At 33.8% G+C, this 13824-nt stretch overlaps 1 protein-coding gene across 1 annotated transcript; it reads left to right on the top strand.

The window, feature by feature from the left end:
- Positions 1–1336: 1336 nt before the first annotated feature.
- LOC112502330 (gibberellin 20 oxidase 1-D-like) lies at positions 1337–2748 on the top strand. Its single transcript, XM_025106223.1, has 3 exons — positions 1337–1893; positions 2042–2363; positions 2482–2748. The coding sequence occupies exons 1-3, from the start codon at positions 1337–1339 to the stop codon at positions 2746–2748; spliced, it is 1146 nt and encodes a 381-aa protein (XP_024961991.1).
- Positions 2749–13824: the final 11076 nt, after the last annotated feature.

Here is a 13824-nt window from a genome sequence, read left to right as displayed (position 1 = left end):
TTAGAAATTGATGGTGTTTATTGCTTATTTCATGTTTGTAACAATGTTAATGATGATTGGATTATCGACATTTTGCAATTTCTTGAGGATTTGATACTGATATGAAGAAACATCATCTTTGGTAATTGTATGTTGGTTTATTCAGTACTAAATCATAACTAGGGTTAAAATGGTAATTTGCTATCATTCAGAGAATAATTACCAAACAACCTTGTTTCATTCAACACTTAACCATTCTGATCCTTTTAGCCATTCTAACCTCTTAACTATTCTGAACTAAATCATTCAGCAACTGCCAAACAGCCCCTGAGTTGCATTAGTTGTATAAATGGACATGTTTGCATTTGAAATATACCCTATATATATATATATATATATATATATACTTTGCCGTATATGATATATTACTTATTAAATAGATGAAAATGCAGAATTATATATTTTTTCTCAAGATTTTGATACTTGGACTCATGTATCACAAGACTTTTGAAGAAAATAAACTCCTACAAATTTGTTGTTATGCTAAATTCATGGGTAAAGACAGACAACCTTAAAAACCTGAATAATCATAATAAATAACATATCTTTAAAGCATTCATGATTGGAAACTTTTGTCAAATGCCAGGGAATCAAATCAAAACTTTATAAATTTTGTCTCTAATTACATTATTAAAAAGAGTTATTCTAAATCAAATCGTTGTTAAATTATCGATTTCACATTCACAAACGTTAATATTATAAACTCTCTTTTTGTTTTACATGACACCATGCATCAATTCGACCTAAAATAAGGTTCGTTTAACAACACGTACGTACTGTATATATTAAAAATGACTGGTTTTAAATGAGTCATCATGTAGTTGCTATTTTTTCCTATTAATTTCCTCTCATCTACACCATGTTTTGCTTTTCACATTTGAATGCTTTGAACTAATTTCCCTTTGATTTAATTTTAAAGATTGCATATAAGTTTACATGTACATGTATAGATAGATACATACAAGTGTATGTATAAAAGTGAAAAAGGGAGTAAAATATGGCAAGAGTGTAGTCTAAAAATATTCCTACTTTTGTTGAATGATTTCCCCAATGAATGGTCTTTGGCTTTTTCTCTTTCATTCTCTCAAACTTCTTTCAAATTCTATTTCATTCTTCTTCTTGACATCTCTCTCTCTCTCTCTCTCTCCTTCTCTATCCTCCAAAACAGATATATACATATATAGGAACATGTGTGTATATATATCTATGTAGGTTGATAATGAACCCTCACAAGGTCATACTACTATTTGTGCAAACTCTTGATTGAGTATTTTACTTCTCACACAAAGAAACATCAATGGCTCCTTTTCTTCTTCCTAATTCATCACCATTGCTTTCACCCAAAAAAGAAACGAAATCTAGACAAAACCCTTTAATCTTTGATGCATCTTTTCTTCAAAATGAAACTAGCATACCCCAACAATTCGTGTGGCCCGAGGAAGAAAAGCCCCGCCACGGACCACCACCGCCGCAACTTCATGTTCCTCCCATTGACCTAAAGGGCTTCCTCACCGGTGAACCACTTGCAGTGTCCAATGCAGCTCAGTTAGTTGATTCCGCTTGTCGAAAACATGGGTTCTTTCAAGTTGTTAACCATGGGATCGATTCGAATTTGATATATGAAGCTCACCAGATCATGGATCTTTTCTTTGGAATGCCACTTTTAGAGAAGCAAAAGGCTCAAAGAAAAGTTGGTGAGTATTGTGGATATGCTAGTAGCTTCACTAATAGATTCTCCTCCAAGCTTCCATGGAAAGAAACACTTTCTTTTCGGTATTCTGCGGATCCACAATGCTCAAACTTGGTTCAAGATTATTTCTTGAATGTGATGGGTCAAGATTTTAGCCATTTCGGGTACCAAAACTTGCATCAACTTCATAATTCATATAAATTTTTGTTGGTTTTCTTGTATCAGACGGAATATGCCGGCCATTGACACAAGAAAATCCATCATCGCATTCCATTTACACTATAAAAAACTGATCTTAACATTGTTCTTCAGGAGGGTTTGTCAAGAATATTGTGAAGCCATGAACAAACTTTCTCTTGGTATCATGGAGCTACTAGGAATGAGCCTTGGGATCGGTCAATCCTACTTTAGGGATTTCTACAACGAAAATGATTCGATAATGAGATTAAACTACTACCCACCTTGCCAAAAACCCGAGCAAACACTTGGAACTGGTCCTCATTGTGATCCAACATCTCTAACCATTCTTCATCAAGATAATGTCGGTGGACTCGAAGTTTTCGTGGACAAAAAATGGCAGTCGATCGCTCCATGTTCGAAAGCTTTTGTTGTCAATATTGGAGACACATTCATGGTAAGTGTTTTAAGACACCAAACTAGCTAGACATCATCAAGAAAGACTCAACTCCATAATATATATACCAAAGTTTTAATTATGTCGATTTTTTACATTAGGGTTTCTTTTTTCGCAGGCATTATCCAATGGATTATACAAGAGTTGCTTACATAGAGCGGTCGTGAACAATCATACGCCAAGGAAGTCTCTCGCGTTCTTTCTGTCTCCTAGAATGGACAAAATCATATGCCCGCCTAAAGCGTTGGTCGAGGATGTCGATAACGAGAGAATATATCCAGATTTTACATGGTCTACTTTCCTCGAGTTCACTCAGAAACATTACAGAGCAGACATGAATACCCTTGAAGCCTTCTCAAAATGGCTTCAGAATGAAAGAAAGTGATGAATGCATTTGAAAATGACTACCTAATATAACTGAGCATCCAGTTTCAGTTTTGTACAAGTTAATAATCCACCTTTCAATTATTTTATGCAGCAAATCATGTAATTTAATTAATCACTCGATCGGTTTGTATAGTGTTGGTTTTATATATGTTCATATGAGCCTTGATTTGATACCCTTGATTAATTCCTACGTGCTGGCTTTGGTTTTGTTCATGTGGGTTCTTCTGATACTATATAAGACCAAGAAAGTTATAATCAAACGAGAGATTATAATTAGGGTTTTGGGATCACGTGATTATTGTTGTTTTTTACCCTGAGAAGATGTTCTGAGCATTTGAGTGGTTTTTCATGTGATGGTTGTACTTGTACTTCATACGGTGACACGAGTATAAGGGAGCTAGGTATATGTGCAGATGTACGTCTTCACATGAAAACCACTTATTCTCTACATGAAAAACACACAACATTAAAACATGCACATATCTCCATTAACTTTCACATACTTTAAAGTAGATTAAACCGTCACATATTCACATCAAACCATTAAACATGTAAATTACCTTGACTAACCAAAAGACGAAAGTGTCTATCCTCTACAAAAACGCGTTCGATTAGCTCCATCAGATCAAAAGAGATCGACGATTGTATATGAAAGTTTTTTCACACTTCTCACAAAAAAAGACTTCTTAATTATTGAAATACAATATATATATATATATATATATATATATACACACACACACACATAGGGGTCCACTCAATGAAAGTTTGTGGTAACCGTGAGATCAAATCTCAACCACAAATCAATAGATAGATTATGAAATTTATAATTTTGGTAATTTTGAATTAAAATTTAATGCAAATATATTTTAGGTATTTTCTCTCCTCTCTCCGTCCTCCGGCCACCGTCCTCCGTTGATACCACTGTGATACCTAAAAATATTGACTCTGTTAAACAAAAGACACAATGTGATACCAAACATATATAAGATGCATTGTGATACCACTGTGTTGCATCTTCAATCGACCACACAAATAACCTCAGTGTGATACTCAAACACATATATGATGCATTGTGATACCATTGTGGTATCACCRGAGGACGGTGACCGGAGGACAATATATGGCCGGAGGACGGGAGACGGAGAGAGAAGAGAGGAGAGAGGAGAGAGGAGGCTGTTATAATACCTAAAATGTCTTTGTATAACTAAAATTTTAATTCAAAATTACCAAAATTCAAAATTTCTAATTTATTTATTGAGTTGTGATTGAGATTGGACCTTACGGTTAGCACAAACTAATTAATTCTCATTTGATTAGGCCTCTATATATATATATAGAGAGAGAGAGAGATAGAGAGAGAGAGAGAAAGGATGTTCAAATAAGAAGGTATTATAAATATAAAAAATGTTGGAACATTTAAATGTAACTAATCAAATATGTGATTAACATGCCTTTCAGATTTTTTTTAATCTAAAATATACTCTATATATAAAATTAAAGTTAGAGCCACATAATTTATTATATGAAGAATTAATATTTTATTATCTTTAATTAACCATTTCTGTGTTCTATCATGTTGTACATCTTTTAACCATAGAATGATAAACGTATATCATCAAAACTTAGACAAAAAAACCCTTGGTTAATTTATATTTGTATGATTGTCATAAAAATCTAAAACTTAAGGAACATTAACAAAATGCTAAGCTTTTCCTTTTTAATTTTTTTTTTTATATATTTCATCAATGTCGACCGTCAACAATGACGTTGAGAGGCAGGGGAACGGTGGTTGTGGCGACGAAGGTGCGATGGTGAACAAGTTATTAATGCATAGCTTAAAGATTAAGATTAAATTTGTCAAATCTAGATATCTATTTGAAACTTAGTACATGATTTAGTTGTCTTAATCCATATTTTCTCTACATAAAATTACATCAAGTTTTATTTACGCTCTAAATTTTTTGGACGGTAAAAAGGCACCTATATTCCAACAAAAAACTAGCGAGACGTTAGAGAACACATATTATTTACAAAATTTCGAAAGGGAGCTAATCCAATCATCCCAGCATAAGGCTCTACCTATCTTTGCTCTAACTTTAATCCAGTAAAAGGCATACTACCAGATAAATTAGTAATCTCCTTAACATTCCTCATCTTCCTCTTCTCATTTCTTTGGTTCCACATGCATGACCCAAAAGTAAGCCATAAAGATGACTTCCGCCACCTCGTTAATATGGTTCTGAGAACTCGATTGTTGTGCAGTTTCCCGCGGATCACGTACCGAGTCAGCGTCTATTGGCCAAATGCTTCACCATAATTTGTGAAGATGTGCTCCCACCTCCCGCGAAGTCGAACATCACACTAAAAGATGACTAGAATTTTTGATGTGTGTGACCTTTTTGATCATATTGTTTATAGTCGCCAATCTATCTTGCCGCACCCTTCATAAATGTACGTTAACTTTACCCTATACCCACTAACTCAATCCCTGTAAGCATCAAATTGTCCACAATTCTTCGTAGGGAGGCAACCGAATAGTTTTCTTCCTAGGTTCTATTTCCAATGGGAGCTGCCGGAGTCCCATTAGAATAGGTTGCCGAGGTTTATCCCTAGCTTCTACAAGTCTTTGTGCAGCCCCACAATCGAACTCCAAATGCCCCATTTATCACTATTTCTGTTCCTGGCTAGAAGCCCACCCGAATTGCCATAAAAATTAGCCACAATCCCCCTCCACAATGCTTCCGTATCCGTTCCAAAGCGCCACCACCATTTCCCCAACATTGCTAGCTTAAACACTTTTAGGCTGCCAATTCTAAGCCCACCCTTGCCCTTACTGCTTTTTTTTAAGTATATAATATTTATATACGGCAAATAGAGCAAATAAATTCACACACCCTTTTCACATTTGGTGATGTTTGAACCCCTGATTTTTTAGGAGGCTAAAGACTCACATACCACTAGATCAAAGGTCATTTTGGTTGTTTGTCACTTGATTCCAAGCAACTCAAAATATTTTTTTTTCTTTTCTTTATTACCCCCAGAAGAACCGGCATCAAATACTCTCAAGAGTGCACAATACCTTGTTGAGGGCCTTGAAGAGCGAGAAGAGTAAGTCCCAAGCTTCCTAAAAACATCTCCAACAGATTCCTTAAAATTTCTTCAAAATGGAGAAACAAAAATCAAAATTTCCAAAAAAAATTACATTTATCTCCAACAAATTCTCTAGTTTGGAGAATCCAACAATGATTATAATATTAAAATATTTCATTCATCTATTAAAATATTATTTCCTTCTCTAAATTGGTGCTCTCACTTGGTAATCATTTTTTAGGTGATCTCCATATATGAAGAAAAAACCATTCTCTCTCTTACTTTTTTCATTTTGGAGATAGTTTTTGGGAAACTGTTAGAGCAAAATATTGGCTCAAAATCCTCGTTTTTTTCATTTTTCCCATTTTGGAGAAGCTGTTGGAGATTAATAGACGTTAATTTATTAACCTTATTTGCACCGTTTTTACACTCTTTAGGTTTATTTTATTTTCAAAATTGAGTCTTTTCATTCTTTTTTTTACATTTTTATTTATTTATGGAGTTTTATATGAGTGTATGAATTCCTTGTATTTCATGTGCTAAATTGTTCAAAAATCTTATTTCTACAAAATCATTTGAATTCCTGCAGGATTAGTTGAAGCGGTATTGCAAAATGTTGCAAGATTTTTGCCAGTGGGCTTGGAGCTACTTTTAGGCCAGGCTTAGGTCGTATATTTTGGTTTACCTTTTGACTTGGGCTACTTCTTCTCGTGCTCCTTTTGTGCAAACTTGGGCCCTAAGCTTGCGGATGAGGAAGCTTAGTTCATTCTTAACATTATCTCATTTTTAGTTACAAGATTTGTAACTTAAAACACTTTATTTATCTCTCTCCTTGTCTCTTCTATTATTGTTTCTTTTTTTCCAAACTTTGAACTTTATGCTAGTTTTATTTTACCCAAGTAATATTAATTGTGTTGGTAACTTTTAGTTCATTTCTTTTATTTGCTAATTATCGTAGACTTTATTTCGGTTACTTTTGAAAAACGCCTTGCAAATGTGACAATACATTGGATTAAAAATCCATTGTAGTCCATGGGTTATTATCTCAAAGGACGAAATGTTTAATTTTAACATGCATGTATTTACGGAATCTGAACAGGGTTTAGCTGTAGATGAGCGTGTTAAGGTACAAGGGTTATCTGAACAGGGTTGTACGCTGAGAGAAAATGAAATAGAGAGGGGCTCGGCGGGGGTAGACTCTGATCAGGTAGCAACTATTGAAGACAGTACTTCCTCAACTTCTTTAAGTTCGGAAGATACTAAAACTGATTCAGGCATTCATCAAGGACAAGATGATAATGATAATGATGATGACAACAACAACGATGATGAAAATCTAGATGGTGCTAATCTCATGAATCTAGAAGACATTCCATCTATGGAATTTGATTTTGGTGAAGAGATTCATGATTTCGACTATGAAGGTGAAATAGATAATATTATGGAGTCGATAAGGATGGAAAAGGGAGATATAGTTGAAAATTCTGAGAGGCTGAGCGAAAGGGAAGAAGAAAAAGATGATGAGTGTGAGACAGGAACACTAAAAGAAATATCAGTTCCTACCCAAACTTATAGGAGAAGTCGGGTAACCACGTTTACCGTTGACATTTATCCGTTAAATGTCAGTATTGAAGAAGGCATAGCCCACACAGCTATGCGTTTGCACACCCCTCCAAGACACTCTAATACTTCTCAACAGGTATTAGTTTCATCTTCCCATGTGGATCAAGCATAACGTCTATCTATTCCTCATTCAGAGGAACAAGATATTGAAACAAGTAGACACCACCCCAGTCTACGACTTCATTTCTAAGCACTTCGAGTCTAGAGCCTATACACTTTATAGGCACACATGAGTCTAGAGCATTTGTTGCTCCATCCGGTGTTCTTAGTGAACTAGCCGGAACGACCCGAGTAGAATCATTTGACCTTTTACGAGGACAGGTCGAAAGTCCTACTAATGCTAACATTTTTCTAACATTAAACGTAGGCACAACAGTTTACTCAACTGTCGTTACAAATGGTAATCTAAGTGATCCAAGTGTTACTTTACCAGACTTTGTGTCAAGGGAATTTTTGAACGGCGCCCTAAAGGTTGTTCATGATACGTTGATGGAGGAGATATATGGATTGAAACGACTGTTGAAGGGAAAACAACCGGCTAAAGAAACGAGTTGTGCTCATCGCCACCACCTCAACCTCAACTTCAACTACAAACAAAGCCTAACTACTCGATGGATAACCTGAAGTCCATGTTACATGCTAAAATGATTTCAGWACCGAACATGGACTTGGCGGATATAGATTTGGTCGGGATGCTACGCCAATTAATGGAAGATTAACAAGCCATTCGAGCCACAGAGTTTGCAAGTTTTCAAAGYGTTGTTGTCTGAAGCTTGTCAAAGCTTGGTTACTTCTTCAACCCAATCAATTGCGAATTTACAAAATTCCGTTATTACTGTCTGAAAGAGTTTCGATTCTATAAACTACATGTCGAGCTTAAGCCACTTCATTCAAAAAAAGACATGATGATCAGGATGATCCTGATCACCATAAGGGGAAGATGAAGAAACAAAGAGTGGCTGAGACCTTGGGGTGTCAAGGAGTTGAGTTGGTTGATAGTGATGAGTCTGATGAGCTGAATGAACAAAATTCTAATCAATCTGGTGAAAGGATTACATGATTGGATATGACARTTGTTGCAGACCCAGAGATCGAGCCGATGGTTGAAAAGTCGGAGATCTCCACAGTATAAACAAGGATGCTACTGGGTTTGTCAGCAAACGTTGGTTTCAATGATGTGTTTTCAAAAGAAGTTGGTGGAGTTCAAGATTATGATATTGAATCTGAAGGTGGAGCTGGTGATTCTGATGAACTGTTATTTGATTTTGAAGCTGACTTGAATGATGAAGAATCAAGCTTTCCATTTCAGTTTGAGCTAAAAGAAGATCCCGACCCAGTCTTTTCAGATCCACCAAGTATTCCTTGTACATATTCAGTGCCACAAACTTCAAGTATTCAACCTTCAAGAAGATATGTGCCATTTACAGATAAACTTCAAACTCTAGGGTGGGATAGATCAAGAATTCAAGAACCTTATCTGGAAGACCTATACACAAATATTTTTGTTCGTCATCGAAAAGCTTTAAGTTCTGAAAAAGTCTTGGGTATTCACAAAGAAACCCGTAAATAGCGCAAAGAGTACAAGTACTTTCTCAAAGCAAAATGTCAACCTATTCACTTTGTATGAACGAAGCACCGGTTTGTCTCAATAAAGAAAGTGGAAGCCAGAATGCTTGTAAGAGTGTGGTATCCAGTTCTCTACATCACCAGACAAGATGGTAAAGTTTGGTATTTTAGTGAAGCTGATATTCCTAATCTGTACTTAGAAGACTTAGAGTTTATGTACAATGAGATTAGAAACCAGACTGTCAGGTTGGAAGGAGTCGTCAGAGGGATTGAAGCTATCAAAAGGTTTCTCATATGTCAAAGTAAACTATCTTCAGTTATTGATGTTCAGATGGGCAATGAAAGCAACCAAAAGAAGGTCAATCTGAAAGTGCCGAATCAAGATTTAGAAGAAATTGATTGTTATCCTCTGTATATGATTCTTGAAGATCCAAAGTTTGGTGTGATTTATGAAAACTCTGAGGGTGCTAAAAGATTTTTAAGGTTCAGTGAACTCAAACAGTACAGTGATGGAACAATCAAGGTTATAAGGAAGCAACTTGAATTAAGAAAGCTCAAGATGACAAAGCATCAGGGTCTAACATGTCGAATCTAAGATAAAGGTTCTTGCTCATTAATGCTCTAGAGTTACTTGATGAAAATATAGAGTACACGAATGCAATTAGAAGGTTTGAGACGAATATGGGTTTTAGACGATCAAGATTTTTTATTTATAGAGCTTGAATCCAAAGGGGGAGAATGTTGGGTTCAATGCTATGTGCTAAAATGTTGTATTCAAGATTTCTATTCTTTTGTAATTTGTTCTAGTATAAATAGTTTTTTTCCTTGAAATTTGTAAGTTATAAATAGTTTCTTTCCTTGTAATTTGTAATAAGCTTTGATTATTTATAATCTTTCAGCAATCTAATACAATTGAGCTTTGAAGAATTCTCTCTCTACATTTTTACTCTCTTTGTATTTCTAAATTTTCTAAAGTGTTCTTGAATCATTGATTTGTAATTGATTAATCTTTACTGGGATTATCATCATTCGTACATCCTTTTCATTATACCCACTATACTAATGAAAACAAACCCGTATGCTTATGTTGGTATACCTCCTTTGTATCCTAAAAACAAATTGTACAAAGAGAAGATATCTATGATCATTAGGGCTTTCACCGCCAGGTATACTCAAATATGCTAGACGGAACTGCRAACAACAAGCATAAATTGAATAACCTCCACCCTTTATTTACACTCCACTATTTGGCTCTTTGCGGCCAAGCTCGCCTGAGATGTGTTGGGATGAAGACTATCATTGTATTCTCGAGCATTTTTTACAAAGAAAAGAAAGGGAAGGGGGAAATAAAAAATCCCCCATTTTTCGAGTTTTCTTAGGAGGGAAATGAAAGGAAATAGAAGAAAATAATATTGATTTTTCTCCCAAATATGGGAGGAAAGGAAGGAAAAAATAATAATTAGATTTTTTTATAAAAGTACACAACTACCTATCAATTACAAATGGAACCGAGCGGTGGCTGAACTATCTACTATGGGGGGAGCTAACGCACAAGGAAGAAGCTTAGATAAGAGAATACGTTTCGCTTTTTTTGTCGAAAGCTCGACCAACGAGAAAAAGTTACAATCTCATGTAACAAACAAATAAGAGTATATTTATAAAAATGATATATTTTTTCTCTTTCCCTATCCTGCTCAAAAATATGATCTTTTTTCCCTTTATTTTTCTTCCAACTCAAGAACATAAAGAAACTTTTTCTTTACGTTGCTTTGCTKTCTTTTCTTTTCCAAATCCAAGAACATATCGTCGGCCTACCCCCTTATAAACCAGCAAACTGTTTATACCATTTAAAATATTTACGATAATCCATTAAAGTTGCAAAAACAAATGTGTATATATATGTTTAATTATACATGATTAATGAAATAAAACCTCATATTATTAAAATAATAAGATGAAATAAATAAATATTAAATAAAATATATATGTTTAATTATACATGATTAATGAAATAAAACCTCATATTATTAAAATAATAAGATGAAATAAATAAATATTAAATAAAATATATATGTTTAATTATACATGATTAATGAAAGAGAGATAAGAGTCAAAATAAATGATATCTTGAGCAAGCAATATGTATTTACACTTGTCCATAACTACACCATTAAAAAAAATCCCAAAAATGTAAATTGTCACAACTATTGTCTCTTTATTTTATTTTTTATAACAAAAACAGCTAAAAAAACAGTGAAATGAAAGCATTGAAACAAGTTATAATTTAACAAAAGAGACAATGCACCAAAATCCAAAAACAAAATTATAAAAGTTGGTAAAATTATTGGATTTTTGTGTTGATCTTCAACATGGGATTAGATACCCACAATTTTATTTTATTATTTTTTTAATTAATTCATATTTTTGTTATCTAATTATAAAATAACCCAGAAAGTTAGATGCACTACAATAAATTGGGGTTTATAGGACACCCCAATCTCTAAGCGTTCCAATARACAGCTTTAAGCGTTCTATCTAAAGATGTTGTAATAAGTTTATATGACGCTTTGAACGTATTAACAAGTTTTTTAGGATATTTTTAATACAAAGTGTCGCGTTAGCAACTTTATAAGACACTTGTGAGAAAGTGTCCTATAAACTCAATTTTTTATAGGACACTTATTTTTATACGACAATTTTTCAAATAGTGTCCTATAAAGTTGCTAATGGGACTATTTATATTAAAAGTGTTCTAAAACACTTATTACGACGTCAAAAAACGTCATATAAACTTATTACAACGCTCTTAGTTAAGACACTTTATTTTATTGTTTCTATAAACTAAGTCTTATAAAGAGATCTATTAGGACGCTTAGAAATTAAAAGTATCCTATAAACTCGATTTTGTTGTAGTGATTGGATTGTCAACAACATCATTGTCTATTAATCATAAACCCAAAAAAACCGTCTATCATTTAATAGTTTAAAAACGACAAAGAAGGCTCAAATCTTGTTTATAAACATGATAAGGATGATATTTCGGTTTTCCCCACAAACAACAAAAAAAACAAGCCCTTTTTGTATATTCGTTCATCTAAACATAACTTTTATCTAGATTAGATTAATAATGTTACTGTTATTCCACGTCGTAAAACACATAATATATTAGATGTTGATACAAGCATATCTATTTTTGTCGGATATGGTTTTAGATCGTACTTAAATAGTATGTTTTTTCATGATAATCAGATTTATAATGTATTCATACAAAAATATATACTTTCAAGTATGTTTTTTTTAATTAAATAACAAAGTAAATATTTCTTTAAATTAGTCTATTAGTGTCGATACACGACGTCATTTTAATGGATGATGGTTGATGGAAAAGAAGAAAAATGTCGATCCCATGTTTAATTGCCTTTTATTCTCCTTTTGGTTACAATATTATGTTTTTTGTTTAAATATTTTTTAATAAATTAAGTGGGTGTTTGGAATTGCTTATTTGAAACAACTTATGTTTTTTTTTTCCACAAAAGTCCTTATCAACTTATTATAAGTTAGAATGYTTTTAACTTCTTAAAAAACTACTTATTATAGGTTTGACACCGGTATAAGCTGTTTATTCAAATACTGTAAAGTGCTTATTTCCGATGCCACACTGTAATAAGTCAATAAATTATTTTTATAACCAATCCCAAATACCCGGTAAAACTAAAATTTCAATTTCAATTTCAATTTCAATTTGCAAAACAAAAGCAAGGTGGGGTTGGGAGAGGATGGTGATGGTGATGGGATGGTGGAAGGGGTCATCGACAATGATGGAGTAAGGGGACTAGGGGAAAGTTGTGAACGTGTCACAAGGTGAGAGATGAATGGGATGGGAGAGGGCTGACGATCGTTGAGGCGATGGGGCCTACGACAAATGACGGTGGGAGGGGTAGATATACCTGAAACTCATTGGTTTTCCGTACCATTACATTTTTATTACAGTATCGTAAACGATCCATAAGAGTATCTTCATCATCATCATGTCTTGTTGTATGCTATGATGAATATTCTTTTAGATTCGACCCTGGAGAGGTGATGTTGCCAACTTGTATTACTTTTTGACATTAATTTAAATTTTGAAACTAGAAATGAAACTTGCTTATTATAAATTTCAGATAAATAACTCTCTTAATGATTATTATATATATTTTGTGTGCATTTTTGGCCGAATTCGGCCATGTCAAAGGCATAGAATCGGAGGAAAGCCAGAAATAAACTATAATGGAAAATTGATAATTGAACGAGTCTGAACTGGTTTCATTTATATACACGAGTTTATTTTTAAATTTGAAAAAACACAATAAAATTAACGTCATTTTAACTTTGAAAAGTAAACATCTTCTTGTGTTTCGGTTATGGATAGTACTGAAATGACAATTTTTTTTTAAAATCTAGAACAGATAACCAAATATAGATGGTTTTAGTTTTTCTGATMTTCGATTTATTGRTTCKATCCAAGTTCAGCACACTCCTAGAATTTAACATAAATAGCACCAATTGTCAATTTGGTGACCATTTAGTGTATATAGTAATGGCCAAAAACCGGTCCCSGATCGGGCCTAATCGGTCCCAAGCTTTCTCATAACCGATCCCGCCGTAACCGGTTTCGGTTGTAAATGGTAGGACCGGTCAAGGTAATTCATAACCGGTTATGAGCCGCCGGTCCTGGTCCCAACCGGTCTTGGCATTAAAAAAATAAGATTTTTTTAAAATTTTTAATGATATATATTTTTAATACATTATA

Source organism: Cynara cardunculus, unplaced genomic scaffold (assembly GCF_001531365.2).
Source record: "Cynara cardunculus var. scolymus isolate 2C unplaced genomic scaffold, CcrdV1 Un_Scaffold_1253, whole genome shotgun sequence".
In the NCBI taxonomy this organism is placed as follows: Eukaryota; Viridiplantae; Streptophyta; class Magnoliopsida; order Asterales; family Asteraceae; genus Cynara; species Cynara cardunculus.
This window is presented reverse-complemented; position numbering and strand designations above follow the sequence as displayed.